General features: G+C 36.3%; 1 protein-coding gene across 1 annotated transcript in view; it reads left to right on the forward strand.

Moving 5' to 3' along the window:
• Nucleotides 1–22,876, forward strand: part of Adgrl3 (adhesion G protein-coupled receptor L3) — a 444,648-nt gene that overhangs the window by 286,902 nt on the left and 134,870 nt on the right. The window contains exons 8-9 of the mRNA XM_013009168.1: nucleotides 15,408–15,710; nucleotides 17,670–17,773. Coding sequence (XP_012864622.1) covers nucleotides 15,408–15,710; nucleotides 17,670–17,773 — 407 coding nt within the window. The remainder of the gene's footprint in view (nucleotides 1–15,407; nucleotides 15,711–17,669; nucleotides 17,774–22,876) is intronic.

A 22,876-nucleotide genomic window follows, 5' to 3' on the forward strand; every position in this document is an offset into this window, starting at 1 on the left:
ACTGCATAACTTTGATGTGGGCATAACCATATACATCCCACTATCTTGGATATATTCTGCAAGTGGTAAACAAGTATAAGGGTGGCCTTACATCCAGAAGAATGCACTCAAGCAAGGGCAGCCTACCTGAAGCCAGAGAGCATGGCAGCCAGAGAGTATCTCTGTTTGAGGATTTAGAATTGGCACTGTCAGCTGGGTACTTTTTGAAGGGAGTCAGCATGCTATTTGCACTTCTCAAAGACCACACCAGCGCCAAGGTGAAAGATAGATTATAGGTGTTTGTGCAGTGATATCCAGAGATAATTTCACCACTGACACATGAAACAACTTGAGTGGACCCCAAGACCATTATTACGCTTCCCAGAAAAAGCTCATCTCGAAAGGTTTCATGTAGGATGAGTCCATTTATATAACATGCTTGAGACAATGAAACTATACCTATGGAGAATAGATTAACAGCTGCCGACCATAGGATTTGGGTGAGCAGGGATGAATACAAAGAGGCAGCACAGGCAATGCTGAAACAGTTCTGCATTGTGAACAGAATGGCAGGCATGTAAGCCAGTATAGAACATTGCAGAGAATCACACACACACCCCTATATGCATTATTAAAAAATACTAGTATTTTCACTTGCAAGTGATGCTATAGAAAAATACTCGAGACTGGCTTAAACAAAAGACATTTATTTTATCACAGTTCTGGAAGTCCATGATCAAGATGTCTGCAGGTTTGGTTTCTTTGAAGGCTGCTGTTCATAGACTGTAAATGACCACATTGACATCACGTGGTCCTCCTTTAGTCTGTGTTGCTTGTGACCTAATTTCCTCTTCTAATAAGGAGAATGTTCTGGAGTTACTTGGGGTTAGGATTTCAACATAAAAATGGGGCAGGGCCACAACTAAGTTCATAAGAGGCGAAAACTAAATATGCCTGGAGTCAAGTTACCAACTGTGCTGTTGTCTGTGTCCTGGCTTTGATGTGATACTGTAACTATATAGGTCAAAACCATTTACAGGATATGGATTTAGGAATTTTTTGTACTATTTTTAAAACTTCCTATAATTATTTAAAAAATGTAAGTGTTTTCTTTTTTTTAAATACAACAGACAGGTTACAGTGGAAAAAAATAAGATGATCGCTGGATCAGTGATCAAATTTGTGAGACTCAGTGTTAACCTTTTGGAGTTAATCAGAGCTGACATTCAAGTACATTTCATGAAAGACTAGTAATTAAACCCCTCCTCTGTTCTTTGTTCATATGCTGTAAAGACAAAGAATATTTGCTGCAAGGTAGAATAGCAGTCTTAGCATCTCTTTCCCCTCCACTCCTCCTCTCCTTCCCTGCCCTCTTCCTCTTCTTCCCCCTCTTCCTCCTCCCCTTAATCTTTTCTCTTCTTCTTTCCTCTTTGTCCTTTCCCACTCCTTCCTTCCGTTTCTACTCTCTCCATCCCACAAATGCTGTACTATAACCCCAACCCTGTCTTTATAATACTTTGTTGCAGCTAATCTTTGGTGTTCAGAGAACCTTACACAAATTTTGACACATCTTTGTACATGTTCTTCAGGATGTGGTTCCAGGATGTTAAACTCTGGATTTCCTTAAGCAATTTGCTTGCTTGGTGAACTTATTGCTGTTGTACAAACATCTTCTTAAAAATAAAACAGAAAAAAATGGAGATTATTTTAGTACTCTTTAAAGGGTGAGCAGTAGGAGAAATGGTTTGCTGTGACTATAGAAGAAAAATGAATTGATGCATAGGTGACTGAGAAGTTATTAAGTTCTCAGTCTGAGGACTAATTGATATTTTCCTTAGTTATGAATATTCAGAATTCGCTTCCTAAATCTATATCAGAAAATCCCTGGGGCCTAATTACTGACCTCTTCATCATTAATTCGGAATAAGTCATTCCTAACCTGTCTGTTATCATAGATGAAAACAGTTGTGACTTTGTAATATCTACATGAGTACTTGAACTCTAGGTCTATAATTTCTGACATCTGATTTAAAGTGATTAAAATTGTGCAAGTAAATTTTTAAATTTATAATAATACATTTATTGTATAAAGTTTGGTCTGAAGTGGTGATCCAAGTTTTCAATCAAACTATCACATTAAAAATGTAATTAAGAAACCTAGTAATAGTGGTTCACTCCTCTAATCCTCGATATTCAAAACGCTAAGGTCTGAGAAGTGAAGTTCCAAGCCATCCCAAATAGGAAATGTCTGTGAGATTCTCCAATTAGCCACCAAAAAAACAGAAGCAGAGCTGTAGCTCAATTGGTAAGATGTTACCCTTAAGCACAAAAAGCTCAGGGATAGCACTTAGGCTTTGAGTTCAAGTCACAGAACCAACACACACACACACACACACACACACACACACACACACACACACACGAATGAAGACACAACAGTATATTATAAATCCTTTGATTATGCTTTGGAAATAAGTATTCTACAAACTAATAATAAAGACAGACCTTGTGTCTTTATCTTGGGGTTCATTTCACTAAGCCTCATCTTATATGGTCATTTGTTCATGGTTTTTGAGCTTTTCAGCTCATCTGATAAGATTATCCTATATGTATACTAATTATTACAAATGAGGGAAACTAAATTTCTTTGGACTGGGTAACTTCACTTAATATGATTTTTTCCAAGTCTTTCCATTTCCTCACAAATGGGAAGGTCTTCTTTCTGATGGAAGCATAGAATTCCATTGTATATATATATACCACATTAAGAGGTCTGTCTTTATTGTTATTGTTTTAAATGTACCATGTGATTTTATTTGTTGTTGTTATTTCCTTTGTATGTTCTTTCCTTTATGGCATATCCCCTGTTGTTACTATACTTGATTTCTGTACCCTGCATCTTGTTTATACCTATGTCTAATCTAGGGAAGGGAAGGGGAATAACAAAATGCTGGAACAAGGACACAGGATGCCCTATTGCAACAAGGATACACAGAGGACAGGCAGGAAGGAGGGGAGAGGGAGGAGGGGCAGAATCCAGGAGGGGGGAAGGGACAACAACAAGGAAGGAAGGAAAGAGGTAACAATGATCCAATGATCGACATATATAGTTACATACCTTACTCTTAACTATAACCCCTCAGTACAGCATCTTACCAATAAAATTAAAAAATAAGAGAAATAAGTATTCTATCATACATCGTGCAGCCACTGAGTTGCTCCCATGTGGCAGGTATACTTGCCTGAAACACAAGGAAGAATGTCATTTCCTTGCACTCAGTCATGTGATTTAATTGTGACTGTGCCAGAAAGACTTTATTCCCTATCAAGCATATATGCTGTGCACTGATTATTAAGTGTTGTAGAGGACATTGAAACACACATGTGGTTTTACTTGGGTTTAAGAATCATTTTCCCATGGATAAAAAAAAAATTAGGGGGCGGGGAGATGGGAAGGCAAGGATGGTAAGGGGAAACAAAGGAGGAGTGAACAATGCTTGATAAGAAATGTACTCATTACCTTGCTCATGTAATTATAACCCCTCTATACAGTATTTTCACAATTAAAAAAACTTATTAATAGAAAAAACAAAAAATTTATGTATGTTGAAATTGAAAAATGGTGTGGGAAGATGAGGAGGAGTAACAAAGGAGTTGAAATTGATTGGGATATGTTGTATGCATGTATGGAAATACTGAAAGGAAATCCCTTTGTAAAACTAATAAATGTGAATGAAAATGTAAAATGAATACAGTATGGATCAATTAAGCAGCTCTTTTTTTGATTGTGAAAATACTGTACAGAGGGGTTACAATTACATGAACAAGGTAATAAGTACATTTCTTATCAAGCATTGTTGCCTCCTCCTTCGCTTCCTCTTATGATCACTTCCCATCTCCCCCCCTTCCCCGCCCCCGCCCCCAGCGCCAAAGTTGTAAAGTTCATTTTTTGACTTAAGTTCTTGTACATCTCATTGTTGCAATGGGTCCACCTGTATCCCTATTTAAACAATTTGTTTTTCCCCATCCCCTCCCCAATTTATACCAACATCATATACAGTGAAAACAGGGGTTATACCATGGAGGAGGGACATACAAAGCAACAAAGAAATAATCTTGTAAATATGTTAGAAACAATAGCAAGAAAGAAAAACATTTGAGTCCTTATCTTGGGGTTCATTTCGCCTAATATCAACTTATCTGACCGTTTCTAAGCAGCTCACTTTTTATGACTATTTAAATGACTTCAAAAAATGAAATGTTCAGTGATATCACCAGTGTTGAAAAGCACTCAGTGGTTCTTGTTATTGGAGATCCACATGTTGTAGGCCTAAGCTTTAACTTGATATTAATTAATAAAAGTAGCCTAGTCCCTCCCCTACGGTATAACCCCCGTTTTCACTGTATCTGATGTTGGTATAATTTGGAGAGGTGAAGGGAAAAAAAACAAATTCTTTAAATAGGGTTAGAGGTGGACCCATTGCACAATGAGTTGTACAAAATGCTATGTTGAAAAATGAACTTTACAACTTTGGCAGAGGTGGAGGGAGTGTAGTCATGGAGATGGGAGGGCGGGGATGTTAGGGGAAAAGCAAAGGAGTCAGCAACAATACTTGATAAGAAATGTACTCATTACCTTGCTTATGTAATTGTAACCCCTCTGTACAGTATTTTCACAATAAAAAACTTATTAAAAATAAGTAAGTGTGGGGCTGTGGCTCAAGTGGTAGAGCGTTAGCCTTGAGCTGAAGAGCTGAGGGACAGCGCCCAGGCCCAGAGATTAGGCCCCACGACCTGACCCAAAAAAAGTAAATAAATAAAAATAAATAAGTAAAAGTAGCCTAGTATATAGGAACTCCTGTTTTCTATGACAGCACCAAGTAATGTGCTGTTTATCTGATGAAAACTCAATGCTATAAGATATATTCTTTTTCTTTTAAAGTTTTAAGGTACTTAGAAAGTAATATTAAACCTTTCCTCTTTCCAGACTCTAACCCCAAACAGCAAAACATAGCATACAACAGTAGTTACCCTGAAGTAGAAACTTACCTCTTACTAGTTTCTTAGAAGTGCTGCACACATAAGAGTGACAAGAAATAGGTATTCTCAAACATCTGTGATCAAAGTTACTTAAACAGCATTCTGAAAAATAAACACTGAAAAATTACTTGGATCTTAAATCTTGAGCTTTCACTACTGATTACTCTGAATTTACCATTTCCAACTGTGGAAGATAATTTTATTTTTATTTTTAAAATTTGTTTTAACTTCATACATCCCATAACTAAGTCACACACAACATTTCTATGCAGATATCTCTATATTTTATAGGTAAATTACAATTCCCAAGTTAATTATAAAGCATATTTCACTGGAAATATGAGCTAGTAATTCTAACAAGTAGATAATAGTGATGTCTAAAGTAAGGAAATAAAATGTGATATTAAGGCTAAGGGTAAATAATAATTCTAGACCCACATCAATTCAGCCACTTATGCTCTTGGAATATTTTACTATTTATTGAGAAATCAATACACTCTAACTCCACCAAACTGAATTCCCCAATTTGTCATGTTTCTATTACCACTAAAGTTTTAAGTCCCTATTAATTAAAATGTTTAGCATTTTTTAAAAAGGGGAATGCTAAGATATATGTACTGATAACAGTACTTGTGTTTAGTTGGTTTACTGGGGATTGAACTCAGGAATTCTTGTTTGCTAGGCAAGTTCTCTACATCTGTATCAGGAATCTTCTTTTACTGTTGCATTCAAACTATTTTTCCAATTTTAAATAAATACTTAAAAAGTATATAGTACATAGTAACTGATCAATATTTCTTGGTTGGCTTGAAGGAACAAAAAACAATATTTATACTAGTAGTAACTGTTTAGTAATCTTACTAAACAGTCTTAGTCATATACTTTGCAAAGCACTTTATAACTTTAGTATATATATATGTATTTGTTTGTTTGTTTGTTCTCATGTGATTCGTGGGTTATTTCCACTTAAAACTCAAAGGCAGACATAGGGATACAGCTCAGTGGCAAAACATTTTCACAGTTTGTGGAAGGTCCTGGGTTTAATACATATCACCACAGGAGAAATAATTTTTTAAAAACTTAAGTGGCAGAGGTTAATCTCTTTTAAATGGTGGACTATTTATCTCATTATATTGTAAGAGGTGACATTTGTGCTACATTTACAGTATTTTATTCATTTCAAGATTTTTATGGTCAGATGCTGGTGGCTCATGCCTGTAATCCTAGCCACTCAGGAGGCTGAGATTTGATCTCAGTTCAGGCCAGCTTGGGCAGAGAAGCCCTCTTTGAGACTCTTATCTCCATTAACCTCCAGAAAACTGGAAGTGGTACTGTGGCTCAAAGTGGTAGAGAACTAGCCTTGAACAAAAGAGTTCAGGGACAGCTCATGGCCCAGAGTTCAAGCCCCAAAACAAATAAAAGCAAAACAACAATAACAACAACAAAAAGAACAACAAAGAAGTTTCTAACAAATTTACCTTTCAGTGTTTTGTAAAGAAAAAAAACAAACAAACAAAAAAAGAAAGAAACAACAAAAAACGATTCTTACAAATTTTCCTTTCAGTGTGTCACAACTTGGGGTCTTGTTGAAGGCATATATGTGAATCAGATGAATGAATGTAGTTTGTTCTTCTTTAAAGGCTTTTCCTATGCAGCCTTTTATAGAAAGTCTGTGGAAAATTACACTCAGCAGTTCATTTCTAGTATGTCTCTCACAAGGAAGTTGAGTAATAGATGTAGGTGGGATGAATTAGTCTTGTAATTCCCAGTGTTTGGTCATTTGTAGGCATGCAATACATGAACACTCTGAGACATTAAAAACAACAACAACAGCTTCAAACCTTTACCACTCCATGGGAATATGGATGCACAGAAAACCTGGAGTCAAGCTGCTTATATTAAAATTATTGAAACATTAGCAATAGTCAAGGGCTGGGAAATTTTCTTCACCTCTCTTTACTCCATTTATGTGTGAAGTCAAGCCATTTGTATTAAAATCCTCTTCTCTGTACTTTGGTTATATATGAAGATGTTTAGAACATTGATGGTGCATAATAAATGCATGAAAATTACCAGAGGTGCAATATTGGTTGACAATAATATTGTCCATTCACAGGCTGAATACTGTATTAGATTTCCTAGAATCCACAGATAGGCCTTACCTTGTGTTCCTGAGTGCTTAATGAATGGATTAGAAATGCCATGGCACAAATTATCTCCATAAAGATTTTTTCTTCTCTCAACAGTAGGGCCTGCTTTCTCACAGACCAAGTATGGCTTCTCAATAGACCAGTTAGTGTGGTGAAGAATCAAGTCTCTGGCTCTGTGCCTTGCTGGTTCCTCTGGCCTTCTTATGAACTTGGAAGTTTACTGAATCTCATGATGTTTTCATTCCTTGTAAAATAAGAATTATGAAGAGTAGTCCATTTTATTTCTCAGATCTGAGTAGCTCAGACCCTATATAATGACATAATGTTGCTTGGTCCATAATATAGATTCAAGTAGTTCCCCACTAGTCTGGACCATAGAGAATCTTTATATTAAGAGTTTTACCCACATATACATGAATACACACATGCAGGCACACACATATACACATACATTTTTTTTCTCTATACACTTCCAGAAACAAAGAGCATGGGCTCAATGTAAAGGAAGAGAGTTGGCTAGACTTACCAGCTCGGTAACTTGGGAGAATTGTTTAATTTGACTTCTTCTTTCATCTCCATAATGTGGATGAGAACACACATCCAATGACTGTTGATAGCATAAATTATACCATGTATACAAAACATCCCATAAATTTCTGCCACTGTAGGGTCTTAAATATGTAGCAGATAATTTTAATAAAATGCCTTAAAATTACATTTTAGCATATTATCTTATATAATAAGGACATTATAATTTCATGTTTATTAAAACAATTAATTTCCTCTATTCCCAGTGAGGATAATAGCCTAGGAAATAAAGAGAAAATATAAGTGGATCACATTACAGAAAATAATAATGACATTCCATGGATGATAGTCTATAGAGATCCAAGAGGTCATTAGCTAAGTATTATAAAAGGAATCTGGAAAGAATTAGATAACTTTGTGATGGGTAATATTAATGCTCATTTTTACAAAGTAGTTTTAATCAAACCTGCTGTCTCTACTGCTCTGCACAAGGATTGTTGCCTCATTCTACATACAGGTTGTCTGTACCATGGGGCCAAAAGCCACCTGCAGCACAGAGATGGAAGTAGCTTTCTTACTTCCTCTCTCTGGCCCTGGGGAAGCTTTCTTCAGTAATTGATTTGGATTCAAATCAACACTGGGAGGGTAGGAGGAGGAAATGTTTCTGTACCCTGCCAAAATACTGTCTGTTGGACTAAAGTTAACACAAAAGAAAGTTTGTAATGTGAAAACCATGAAGAAAACTACCTATGGTTGGGAGAAAGGGGGAAGATGAAGAGAATCAGGGGGGGAAAAGCCATGGCCTTCATGAAGCTGGCTAAACACTTATGCAACAGTGAAATTTATGCAAAGATGCATAGTTTTATATTCTGACTTGATTCATTTTTAAACAAATATGTTTATTACAAATAGTCGATGTTTTGTAATCATGAAAAGTAATGCTTTAGTACAACCTATTTATTCATTCAGCCTTTTCCTAAAAGATTATGTAAGGCTAAAAATTGTGGAATACATAAAGCAATTCAGAATGTGAAGTATCTTTTTTACTTTTTTATTTTGCAATATTAGAACACAGGATTTTTACATGGTAGGCAAGAGTTCTACCACTGACCTCAGCTTAGCCTTGGATGCTTCAAGACCAAAAAAAAAATCTATATAGCCCACTCTAGCTTGAAATTTGCAGTCCTTCTTCTATTTCCTTAGTTCTGGGCATATTTCAGACATATGCAATCAATACTAGGTGAATAATAACATGGAATGTAGGCCAGAAGGTGCCATTTCTTCATACTTACATTGTTATTATTCACTTTTAATTTCAGGCTAAGATTTGTCATTGTTAAAATTTGGAATTCACAAACATAATGACTCTTCATTTTGGGGTCCAAATTAAATGAAGTAATAGTAGAGACAAAGAAAGTTGTGCAAAAAAGTGTTATACAATTGATATTTGCATAGTTGTTTTTTTAAAAAACCGGTAAACTCCATAAGGTATACGGTCAAAATAGTATTTTTTTTCAATATATGCTGGAGGAAAAAGTAAATAAAATAAAATAAATCCTGAGGGAATTAAGATCTGGATAATGAAGACTGAGGGACAGGAGAATTAAAATGATTTTTGATGGGTTCAAAGGAGGAAATTTTTTCCTTTTCTTTAGTGGAACTTGATTTTGAATTTGGGCTTGCTTGGCCGGTGCTCTACCAGTTGAGCTTTGCTTCCAATTCTGCTTCTTGTTAATTATTTGGAAATGCAGTCTAGAGAGCTTTCTGCCCAGGCTTCCCTTGAGCCAAAATCCTCAATATTTAAGCCTTCTACGTAGCTAGGATGACAGATGAAACAACTGGTATCTGATGTTCAATGTTTGAGGTAGTCTCACTTTCTTTCTAGCTTTGTACTTGGTCCATAGTCCACCTGTTTTAGGATTCCAGTCACAGTTAGGATGAGAGGTGCACACCACTGTGCCTAGCTATTGGCTGAGAAGGGATCTTGAACGTATGCCTGGAATTGCTTCAAATCTCAGTCCTTCTGATCTCAGCTACCAGTGTATCTAGGATCACAGGTGTGTGAGTTATGGGCAGCTGACAGGGAAAGCAATGCTAAAAGACAAATTTATTGGAAAGTCTAGAGTCACAGCAAGCAAAAATATGGTAATGTGCCATTCGTGGTGGGTAGCAACTTTGGAGAACCTGCTTGTCATATGCAGAACAATGCAGCTTTACAATGAAAATGATTACTGAAGAAATCTTCCCACAGCTAGGTATATATTAATTATAATACCTAGCAGAAGAAAGCACGTTCATTTTGAAAGCATTCTCCAGTACTTACATAACTCTCAAGAAGAGAAGAAAGACAATGGGAAAACAGCCTCTATTTTAGAAATAATTTTTCCTCTAGTTCAGAGATTTTTTTTTTCAGAACACATTAATTTGAGCATGAGATTCTTTAGTTAATAAGAGGTAACTGCTGTAAGACTCTGCCTTTCCATTTTCAATTAAGAAAGTCAGGGAACTTATAATGCTTTATTTGAAAAATGAACGAGAGCTGGTTATCAACGAAAGGACTGTAGCACCTGTCAAGAAATATAAAATTATTCAAAATGGTCAACACGATTATCATTGGGAGCTGGAATTATTTAAATGAATCTTTTGAGTCAGAGAAAACACTTGGTGTTAAGATTTTAACTGCTGCCTTATTACTCCCCTTGGTGTTGAGAAATTGAAAAGAACTTTTCATCATCTAAAAAATATTTGAACAAAAACATTTTTACATACCAGCAGTGTCATCATTGTTGTGCCTTTTTTTTACAGATAACAGTGAAAAGGGGCAAGTGATTTATTTTCAATTTATTAAATATTCTTTTATATATATTTTTATTGTAAGATACTGTACAGAGGGGTTACAGTTACATGCATAAAGTAATGTGTACATTTTCCTCTAGAGTATTATTTACCTCTCCTTTGTTTTATTCCTACCATTCCTTTCCTCTCCACTTCCCCAACTCCTCCTCACTTTCCCTGCCCGAAATTATAATGTTCATTTTCAAAATAGTGTCTTGTACATCTCATTGCTACAATGTGTCAACCAGTATCCTTATTTCAGCATTTTGTTATTTCCCTTCCCCTCCCCAAATTAGAAAAATGTATATACAAGATGTAAGGCACTGGAATTAAATACAGTGAAATCAGGGGTTATACTCTGGGGGAAGAACATACATAGAAACAAAAAAAATCACATAATATGTTATAAGTACATTAAAAATAACAGCAAGAAAGGTAAAACCTGTGTGTTCCTACCTTGGGGTTCATTTCATATAGCATTAACTTATATGGTCATATGTACATAGCTTTTAACCTTTTCTGCTTGTCCTAGACATATACTAGTTATTGCAAATAAGGAAAACCACGGGACCTATGCTTCTTTGGGTCTGGCTTACTTCACTTAAAATTTTTTTCCAACTCTTTCCATTTCCTAACAAATGGAGCGATGCCATTCTTTCTGATGGAGGCAGAGAATTCCATTGTGTGTGTGTGTGTGTGTGTGTGTGTGTGTGTGTGTGTGTGTGTATCACATTTTCTTCATCCATTTATCTACTGAGGGGTATCTGAGTTAGTTCCATAGCTTAGCTACGGTAAATAATGCTGTAATAAACATAGTTGTGCTGGTAGCTTTAGTATGGCCTTATTTTTGATCTTTTGGGTAAATGCCCAAAAATAGGATTGCTGGGTTGGGTCATGAGGGAGCTCTATGTGGACTCTTTTGAGGAATCTCCATACTGATTTCCAAAGTGGTTGAACAAGTTTACACTCCTACCAACAAAGCAGTAAATGTTTCCCTTTTGACCACATCCGCTCCAACATCTGTTGTCATTCAATTTCTTGATAATAGCCATTCTAACTGGGGTGAGGTGGAATCTCAATGTTGTTTTGACTTCCATTTCTTTTATGGCAAGAGAGATTGAGCATTTCTTCATGTGTCTATTGGCCATTGTTATTTCCTCTTCAGAAGTCTCTCTTTAAGTCTTTAGGTCACTTATTTATCAGACAGTTGTTTCTTTGAGGGTTTGTTCTTGTTTTTGAGTCACAAGAATCTTTTAGATATGAGACCCTTGTCTGTTGTATGGCTAGGCTTCTCTCAATCCATGGGCTTTCTATTGATCTAGCTAGCTATGTCCTTTGTCATGCAGAACCTCTGCAGTTTCATTCAATCCCAATTGTCTAGCCTTTTATTTATTTATTGTGTTTCTGGGTCTTTATTAAGAAAATTTTGGCCTGTGCTAAGAAGCCCTAGAGTTTTTCCAATTCCTTCCTGTAATATTTTCAGGATGTTTGCTTTGACTGCCAAGTCTTTGATCCATTTGGAGTTGATTCTGGTGCAGGGTGATATATAAGGATTTAGTTTTAGTTTTTTGCAGGTGTTTAACCAATTTGGCCAGCATCATTAATGAAGATGCTGTCTTTCTTCCATTTTAATGTTTTAGCTCCCTTATCAAGGGTTAGGGGGCTATAGGTCTGTGGGTTCATTTCGGGGTCTTCAGTTCTATTCCATTGGTCTTCAGGTCTGTTCTTGTGCCAGTACCAAACTGTTTTGATTACAATGGCTTTGTAGTAGAGTTTGAAATTTAATATTGATATTCCTCCTGCACTGTTCTTTCTGCTAAAGATTGCTTTTGCTATTTGGGTTCTTTTATTGTTCCATATGAATTTGGTGTTGCTTCTTCTATTTCATTGAAGAATGAAATTGGAATATTAATGGTGAATTTGTAGATAGCCTTTGGCAGTATTGTCATTTTCATGATGTTAATCTTCCCTATCCAGGAGCATGGGAGGTTTTTCCACTTCCTTAATTCTGCTTTAATCTATTTATTAAGTATTCTGATCTTATTTAATGTTTTTGAAATACTGCATTAACATATTCCCATGTACTATATATATAATACTATTTTTATTGTTTATAGCTTTTTTTGTGAGGTTGAGAATCAAACACATATTCTACCCCTCATTGCATTCCTTCAACTCTTTTTCTTATTTTTTTTTAATTGTTGAGGTAAAGACTCTATAACTTTGCTCAACTGACCTTGAGCTTGTGATCCTCTTATCTCCGTCTCCTAGTAGAAACGATCACAATCAGAAATCTCTATGCCTAGCTTATTATTTATTGACTTGTTTTCCTTTAGGAGTTGGGAATTAGAACCTAAGTCTTGCATATGGGAGTTAAACCATCTATCACTTATCTCACCACCCGTCCCAATCATTTATAACTTTAAATAGAAATTTCATGCAATATTCTGCAACAGGATTTTTTGTTTGTTTTGAGGTTTTTTGGTGTTTGTTTTTTGTTTTTGTATTTTTGCCTGTCATGGGGCCTGAACTCTGGGCTTGGGCGCTGTCCTTCAGCAATTCTGTTCAAGGCTAGCACTCTATCACTTGAGCCACAGTGTCACTTCTGGCTTTTTCTGCTTGTGTGGTGTTGAGGAATTCAACCCAGGGCCTCATGCATGCAAGGCAAGCAGTCTATCACTGAGCCACCTTCCCAGTCCCTCTGCAATAAGTTCCTGAGTTTTGTGTTTGAATTGTGTCATGTCCTTAGGATCAATAATTGTTTTCTTTTTAAAATTCCAAACTTTTCATCTGTTATTGCTTCTAGGAGAATAAGAAAGAAAGAAAGGAAGGTAGGAAGGAAGGAAGGAAGGAAGGAAGGAAGGAAGGAAGGAAGGAAGGAAGGAAGGAAGAAAGAAAGAAAAAAAGAAAGAAAGAAAGAAAGAAAGAAGGAAGGAAAGAAAAAGGATGTATTTATTCATTAATGATGGTGAATTCAATGTAGATAGTGGTGATTGGGAAGAGATGAAAATAGATGGCTTTCACATACTCTATTGCAAAAAAATCAACAAAAGTTGTCTTGAGTATACAGTCCACAAAGAAGAAAGCTAAGAAAGACACTGGGCTTCTTGTATGCATTCGGAGTAGATGTCCTTAGGAACTACCTTCTCTTCCACCTTTCCCTTTGTTTCTCATGGAAAGCAGACAAAGAGTGGATAGTTGAGAAGGGAGGGAAAACAAAGGACAAAAGGACATAACCAGGTGACATAACTTCTGTTAACAGTAAAATACTCTCTGCCCCTGAAGTATCTCTGCTAGATTTAAAAGTTTTATATACATCAAATGCACTGGGATACACCTGGGACTCTTTAAAAGGCAGCAAAGATTTTGTGAAGATGTGTCCTCTGGTGTATGATACTTAACCTCCTCTAAATAAAGCTGGAAGCTCATCAAAGGGCTATCTATCCATTTTTAATTGTGAGTGACAGTGTACCAGGGTAGAGACAATGCCCCTAAATACATTGATAGTAGAATGACAGTATTAGTTTTACTTAAAAAAAACAATTGCCAAGTCTGAGAATGGAACTAAGAACTTTGTACTCACTTGGCTGGTGATCTACCACTTGAGCCATACTATCAGTCATCAGTCCTAGTTTTTGCTGGATAATTGGAGATGTAATCTCATAGATTTTTCTGTGCCTGGGTTTGACTTTGAAACTTGATCCTTTAAATCTCAGCTTTCTGTAGCTAAGATTATAAGCTTGAATGCTAATGCTTGTCTAGTTTTCGCTCTTACAATTAGTAATTCATGCCTAGAATGGTGTAGTTTTGCAGTCCTATGATATAACCATGAATTTTATTTTCCAGAAAAAGAATTGTCTAAAATGATACCATTAGGAGGTATAGGTTCACAACTTCTTATATCTTATCAAAAACTCTAGCTACCTTATATTGGAACTTAGAAAAAGTAATTTAGAAGCATAATGTCTTGGGAACTAACTGCTTGTACTTACACCAATAATTATCAAGTTTTAAAGCTTTGTTAACGAGGATTATTTGTCAAGAGTTAGGATAGATCACCACTCTAATATGCAATAAGGGAATTATATGCAGAGTTGCTCTCTGTCTCTCTCTTTTTTTTTTAGCTTGTGGGTGCTTTGGTGTCTGGGTTTTGTTTGCTTGTTTATTTTTTGTTTTGTTTTGTTTTTCCTTTTGCTTGTTACCTATTTCTTTCAGATTTAGAAAATCATCTTGCCTAGTGTCGACAAAGATTTGTATATAATAGTATACAATTCTTTTTTGTTTCTATGCCAAGTTTGAACATTCTAAGTAGAGGGCTTAAGGATTTAATCCTCTAATTGTCCAAAAGGCTGAGAGTCTTAAGAAGCTTACTCTAGAGTTGAGTTTTGCTATAATTTTGTTTTGTGTGATTAAAGTTGAGGACCCAGTCTATGTTTGGCAGTGGTCAATGGCTGTTTTGGTACTCAAGTGCCAGTCTGATACCTTATTATTTTTATTCTTTTGCCATCTTTAAAGTGAACATGAGGTAAAGGATTTTTAGAGTCTAAAAACTCTTTTAACTAGGCTGGGAAGGTGGCTCAGTGGTAGAGCGCTTGCCTTGCATGCATGAGGCCCTGGGTTCGATTCCCTAGCACCTCATAAGCAAAAAGGAAAAAAGCCGGAAGTAGTGCTGTGGCTCAAGTGGTAGAGTGCTAGCCTTGAGCTGAAGAGCTGAGGGACAGCGCCTAGACCCAGAGTTCAGGCCCACCACTGGACCCAAAAACAACTCCAAAAACTCTTTTAACTGTCACAGACAAATGGTTTCTACACTATAGGGTCATCCTGCAATCCTAGTGTGAACAACCAATGTAGGTGTTCTCTCTAATTCTCTTTCAGGAATGTCTACCACAGGACCTCTTGGAATGGGTAGTACAACCACCAGTACCACCCTTCGGACCACAACCTGGAGTGCAGGACGTAGCACCACCCCATCAGTACCTGGAAGGAGAAACCGGAGTACCAGCACCCCATCTCCAGCTGTAGAGTTACTTGATGATGTCACTACACACCTGCCCTCAGCACCCTCCCAAATCCCAGCGCAGGAAGAGAGCTGTGAGGCTGTGGAAGCCAGGGAAATCATGTGGTTTAAGACTCGTCAAGGACAAGTAGCAAAGCAGCCATGCCCTGCAGGAACCATAGGTAAACCCGTCCAGTCCACAAAGTTGAAAGTGACTTTTGTTGTTGTTGTTACTATTTTGACTTCCTTTTCTAGGATTTTTTTCTTCTCTTCTCTTGTCTTTTTTTTCCCCTTTTGATTCTTATTAACTACCTATTTTAGTATTATAATCTGAACTCAGCTAAATTACAGTGAAAGCAATATATTTCAGAGGCAGAAAATGCAACCTGTGGAAGTGACAGGTGAAAGTTTGGCAGGAGTTTCTGGGCAATCCTTACTTTTCAGGCAATGCCAAGTCTTGGAATCAAATTACAATGAAACTTAATGCCTGGACTCCTTTCTCATCTACCTCTTCTTTCCTCTTCCTGCTAGTCGGCTCTATTTGCAACATTCCAGCTGTGGTCAGTATTGGTTGTAGAAAATTAAGTATATCTGGATGTGATGATGGCCACCGAACCACCTCTTAGCATTATACAAATAGCAAGCTAGCCATCTCTACCAGTCACCATAATATCTTAATGCTCAAAGACTCTCAACAGTGTCAAAAACCAATCTCTATAGGCCAGATTTGCAGGGAACAGTTAAGAACTAGAAAGCCTTTCACTTGTTCTACTATGGATTCAACTTATCTTCCCAAATTGCAATCACATCGTTACTTACCATTTGAAGAAAGAAATATTCCAATTTCACCATTGCTATATACAATGATCTTCTTAAAATAATATTTGGCACATCCCAGAAACAATTGCTTTATTTCCTTTATTCCCTTTATTCCTTTTTTAACAGAGATACCATTTATATAAAAGCTCCAATATGGGGACACACTATTCCAAATTTCATGAAATATTAGAGTGGGAGGAGCATCAGAGTATATTGATTTATATAAATGTGCATATTTATCTTTAGAAAATAGTTAAAAAAATATTCAGCATTTTACTTCCATTTTTGAAAAAGAGAACAAAGGTCATTTCTAAAGTTTTCTGTGGTGTTGAAATCAGTCATTCATGATGTCTTCTGTCTTTGCTCAGAGACTCAGTTCCTTCATCTCTAAGAGAAGTAATAATAGCTTCCCTACTTGAGAGATTTCTTTTGAAGATTAGGGAAACACTTTATTTGAAAGCACTTTGCACTACCAATATATGTCATTATTGTCCTGTGAAAATTGGGGACAGGTTTTAAAGCAAACCCTCTGAAGCCATCAACAGTCTTAAAGGTTACAGTCCTCTTTTTTTTTTTCTTTCTCCTTTTACCATTTACTCTGCTTTGGTCTGGTCCTGACTTTTAATTTTTTTTTGTCTTTTCTTTCCTCTTTCTTTTCACTTGAATTATAGCCATTGCTTCTTCCCAACCTCTCCATCTCACCTTCAAATTCATCCTACATTCAGCCACCAGAGTTTTCCTTCTAAAGCCTAAATCTACTCACTTCCCTTTTCTTCTTAAGGGTCTTCACTGTTTTCCCAGAACACACATACATGACCAACACAGGACTTTATGTTCTGACTCTAGGCTTCCATTTCCAGATGTTTGCAATACAGTCTCAAATAATTTCAGTTAAAAACCTTGACCTCACCCATTACGGTATCATTTTCTTCTACTTGAAATTTTCTTCAGCATTTTGCTTTTCAGGAAGCAAACAATACCCCTGTAAATGGGTTTCTTTAAGGCTCAACTATTGTCTTGGCTCCGCAGAATTCACCAATAAGCACCTGAGGGCAGGTTGCACTTGGATACCATCCATGCATTTCTTCCCCATGGCCTGCAGAGTTGCCCACCAGTGCTTTAATATATCCAGTGGTTGTGTTTATAACATTTGTTCTATGACAGCTGCTTGCCAGGCACTGTGTCTGACATTTAATGGACATTATCTCAATTAAATTATATATCATATCTGCTGTGGCTTATCTTTAAGCATATTAAGGATATGAAATCATGCTAATGAAAATGGACTTTTTGAAATGGACATATTTATTTCCTTATTGCAGGTGTGTCAACTTACCTTTGCCTTGCTCCGGATGGAATCTGGGATCCCCAGGGACCAGACCTCAGCAACTGTTCTTCTCCTTGGGTCAATCACATAACACAGAAGGTAAATCTGGAGAACAGTATAGGAAGGCTTTATTAAATCTACATCCTTTGCAGTTGTTGATTATAACTGCAGAAAGCAAAAACCAAGATTTTTTTTAATGAATAAGGAATATTGTTCTCATATTTCTTTCAGATTTAAAGACAACTTCTAATATGCTAGGTTCTATTCTAGAATTCAGTTGTTTGTTGTTATTGTTTTCTTTGTTTTGACACTAGGGAGCTTGAATTTAGGGCCTTGCTCTAGATAGTCAGGTGCTCTGTTGCTGAAGCATGCTCTAGGCCTTTCTTTGAGTTGGTTATTTTTGAGATAAGATCTTTCAGCTTTCTCCAAGCATGCACTGAGATACGATTTGCTTATTTTATGCTTTCTGTTCTAACTGAGATGACAAGCATATACCATCCCACCCATCTGTTTTTCTGTTGAGATGGAGTCTCAATGACTTTTCTGTCCAGGCTGCAGAATTCAGTAGTTTTAAAAATGCAAATCCATGAGTTTCCTCTAAGCTAGGCTAGTACAGCTTACAATAACTGTATTATTAATAAAATTTCTATGCTTTTGTGAGCTAGGGATATAAAAGTCCACAAGGCTTTATAAATCAAGCAAGCAAAATACCTAGCATACATACATATGGATTTTTCCTGTGGAAATATAATAATTATAATAATAAAAAATTCTACCTTTTGAATATTAAGTCATTTGAAAAATATTCTGTAACCTAATCATTTATCAGTGCTAAAATACACACATGTGTGACAGAATCTTGCAGACTTGAATTTGCAGGGCTTATTTGGTTGCAATATGTTGAACATTTTTATTATTAATGCACTGTGGGGCTTTGAATTGATTTCATTACAAACATAGACCAGATGTGCATTTATGCCAAAAGGGCTGTGGGATGAATCCTTATTATAGCAATTTATGTGGATTTATGCACTCCTAAAATGGAGAGTCCTTCTATGGCACATTAGCTATGCTGAGGAATTTCTGAAAGAGATTTTCCTGAGAAATATTACAAATGATGGCCTTCCTAAAAGCCTGCCTGTGCCATTTGCTCTTCCCTCTATTTGTTTTTAACCAGGCTTATCTTCAATAATATACTGGATAATAATCCATAAATATCTACCCAGCAGATGAGCCATAACTATCTATTTACTCTAAATCATGGAAGAATAGTGTTATATTGACTCTAGTTACCCTCTTACATATGCATCTCCATACTTGTTGCTATTCATAATGATGCTTCTCCAATTTCAGTACTGTTCCTGCCACAGTTTTTATGTCCCTTGATTTTATTACCACGTAGCTCAGACCTCAGGGCAAATAACTCTTGCTGAATGTGATCAGATTAAGAGATCAGTAGCATATCTTTTTACATTAGCAACTTAAAAAAAATACTCCCTAGATACTTAGCCCAAGGGTTAATATAAATTCAATAATAATTCACCTAAAAAGCTGAGTGTTTTCATGATAATTTCCAAATATGGCTGGACTATTTCATTGCAGAAATTACTGGGTGACTTGAACTGATTATCATAGTTAATTCCTTTCTTTCCTCTGCAGCCCTGCTAATCTTAGGACAAAAGAGATAATTCCTTTCAAAGACCAGACAGCTGTTGCACATTTGATTTATGGAAGGATGGGGTTTTTTTGTTTGTTTGTTTTGCAATAAACACATCCTGTTCTCCTACAACATTCCAGCTTAATTATGATGAGTCTGTACAGTCATGTTAGAATATATTATATTAAAATTAGAGAATTTAGTCCATGGAAATCTGTCACAATACTTGAAATTTATAAAAACTTCAGAGTGTGTCAGGAGGCTTTTGTGCTATCCAAAAAGTGGCTGGGGGTGGGGGTAGGGGCTCAGTGATAAACCTGGCATGGACAACAGGCCTCCTCTCTCCCTGATGGAACCTGGAATACCTTATAAGTACCTTGTTTTACAATACCTATCTAACCTGTTAGTATTTCATGGCTCTTTCCAACTTTGTACATGATTGTATCACTTATACATCTATTTATGACTAATTTAGTACCAGTGATCTCTTTAAGCTGATTTCATTACTACAAAACCCTTGTACTTTTAAACATTCCCATTGATGAAATCAGGAGACGAGACTCCACAGGCAGGATTCAGTTATTTGTCCATTTCTTTCTCCCTCCTCTGAAGGCATCTCTTGGATCAGCACTGATATTCCAACAACAGATACAGGCTTTGTTTACACTAGGATTGAGACCGCATAGACAAACTACAGGGAACAGAGCAGGAACCAGAGCCATCTGTTACTAATCCTAGCTTCAGATCAAAGGAGTGACCAAACACTGGAAGCAGAATGTCTTCCTCCAAAATAAAGGGTGAGGAGTGAAGAGTGGAGCCATTGCTAGGATTTGAAACATATCTGCCCCAATCCTCAGGTTGTCTCCACTTTTTAAATCTTGGCTCTCCTTCCTTACACATCTCTCTCCAATCACTTCAACTCTCTTTCGTGTCTTCCCCATCCTTCATGTACCTCATTAAAAGAAAACAGCTATATATATATATATATATATATATATATATATATATAATGTTGGTTGGTTGTGCATGCATGTCTTCTGGAAAATGAGGCCCCTTGTGTTTGTTTGGATTGCTGTAACATATATTCATAGACTAGGTAGCTAATAACAGAAGTTTGTTTCCTATGTCTAGTATCTGGAAATTCTAAGAAGCCAGCAGGTTCAGTGTCTCCATTAGGAGACTTCTATTAAAAAATAAATAGGCAGCAACTTCTTATTGTATCCTCATGTGATGATAGGGACCAAGAAGCTAATAAGTCTCTAATTCCATTCACAAATGCAGAGCCCTCATGATTGAATCACCTCCCTGAATTCCTGACTTTTTAATGTTAGTTAATTGAGGATTAGATTACAGTATGCATATTATGGATTTCAACATTAGCATGCAGGCCATAACAATCTCTTTTGTGTCTTTACAAGGCCTAGAATGAAATCCTGGGGATTATAAAGAAAAGTGCATTGGCCTGATGTTCTTGATAGTTTAGTCATAGTGGACAAGTGGACATAGTGTCTCAAGTTCCTCATCTGTAAAATGGAAAACACCATTACATTCAGTATAAGCATTTGTTCCATGTTTAACAGAAATATTTCAGACACTAATTATATACAAGTCAATTAATTAGGACACAAGTTTATTTGGAAAAAGCAATAATAAGATTTGCAATCTTTTTACAGAATGAATCATGCTGCTTTTCTTTAGCAGCCATCTAAGAGCTGCAAGTGAATTTTGGCTACTTTCATAATGTAACCTTAAGAATTAAATGTTATGAGAAAGAGGGGATTATGTTTTACTGGAAAAATGTAAGCTTTAAATGTAAATATCAGATTCATGAAGAAATTCATTACAGATTCACTAGAATAATTGCTCAATGATGCTATTTAATAAGAAACACAATTGTTAAAGAAAAATTAAAAGCGCCCAAAGGGACCATATCCCAAGTAAGAGGGGGTGATCAGTAGGTAGGTGGATGGAAGAGTTGATGGGTATAGGTGGATGAATAGATGGGTGGAAAGTAGACAGAAAAAGACATGGATAAATAGATATATCTTCAAATTGTCTCCAACACATTTTCCAGGTTTTTTTTATTGAAGGGCAGTAAATTGGCTTGGGATTTTGCCTCTGAAATAAATGTGATAAAATACCCTGTTTTCTCACCTTCATAATAACTCTGGCAACAGTTTGATCTGTAGACTGGACTCAGTTCTTCCAAACAGTTTATATTTTCTACTTTGCATACTTTTGAAAAATTCATCGCACTTTATCCTCTCAGCAGTCTTATTTACAACCCCATGACATCACAGTTTTGAGTAGCTTCTTTATTACTTGCATGCATAGTAAGGTATGCTTCCCACTACATGGCCAGATCCAGCTATTATGTAAAGAATTGGCTGAATTGTCACAGGCAAATTCTCTATTTGCAACAAAGGAAACCCCTTTTGGTTTTGCACAAACACTGGCTACTTAGAGATTTTCCGACAATAAGATGTTATTCCTGCAATTTTAAAAGACAGTTGTGGAGATCTAGAAGTGATATTGCTATTTTTCTATTATAAAATAAACCAGGTATTTACCCTGAAAGATTAGGCTGAATCTTGTTTATTGCATTGTAATGTCCATTTTCACTTTCTTCTATGGAAAATGGAAGGCAGGTTAATGGTTTCTTAATTTGATGAACATTTGGTAGAGTTGCCAAGACTTTAGACCTATCTAACCTACTGCCAATTATAAGGTAGACATATTTTGTTCATAAACTTAACTCAACTCAAATTTACAATGAAATATGTAGATCTTCCAAAGATGTGATGTTTATATAGTTTTATACATAAGCACCATGAATATACCCATCATAAATTGTTTTGACTCTTGCTTAAGAGTTGATATACTTTCCAAAAAAATAAGCTCTAAGTTATTTTCAATGAAAATTGTTTTATTAAAACTCACATAGGAGGGGCTGGGAAGGTGGCTCAGTGGTAGAGCGCTTGCCTTGCATGCATGAGGCCCTGGGTTTGATTCCTCAACACCACATAAGCAAAAAGAAAAAAGCCGGCAGTGGCGCTGTGGCTCGAGTGGTAGAGTGCTAACCTTGAGCTGAAGAGTTGAGGGACAGAGCCCAGGCCAAGAGTTCAGGCCCCACGACCGGACCCAAAAAAAAAAAAAAAAAACTCACATAGGATATGTTGGTCCTATTATTATCCTTATCTAAAGCTCTAGGGTTTCCTTCCCCTTTTCAGCACCTAGATATAATCAGATCAGATCAATACTTTCATGAGTTTACTAACTCGCAGAAAACTCATAAAACTTCTAACTGTGCATACATTTAATTCTACGAAATACAGTAAAATTTAATGGAACCATGTTAGATGAGACATTTTAATGATGTCAATAAGCTATGAATGATTTTATTTCAACCTTGTCTCCATGCATGAAAATTTGAGGCAGTTTCAAGATACACGAATACTTTGTATACAAGTAAGATCATTACAGTCCATAATACTGGAGAGAATTGCATAACGTTGTCAGAAAGAGAGTGATGCCACTAGAGAAAA

The sequence above is a fragment of the Dipodomys ordii genome, unplaced genomic scaffold (genome assembly GCF_000151885.1).
Source record: "Dipodomys ordii isolate 6190 unplaced genomic scaffold, Dord_2.0 Scaffold8, whole genome shotgun sequence".
NCBI lineage: Eukaryota > Metazoa > Chordata > Mammalia > Rodentia > Heteromyidae > Dipodomys > Dipodomys ordii.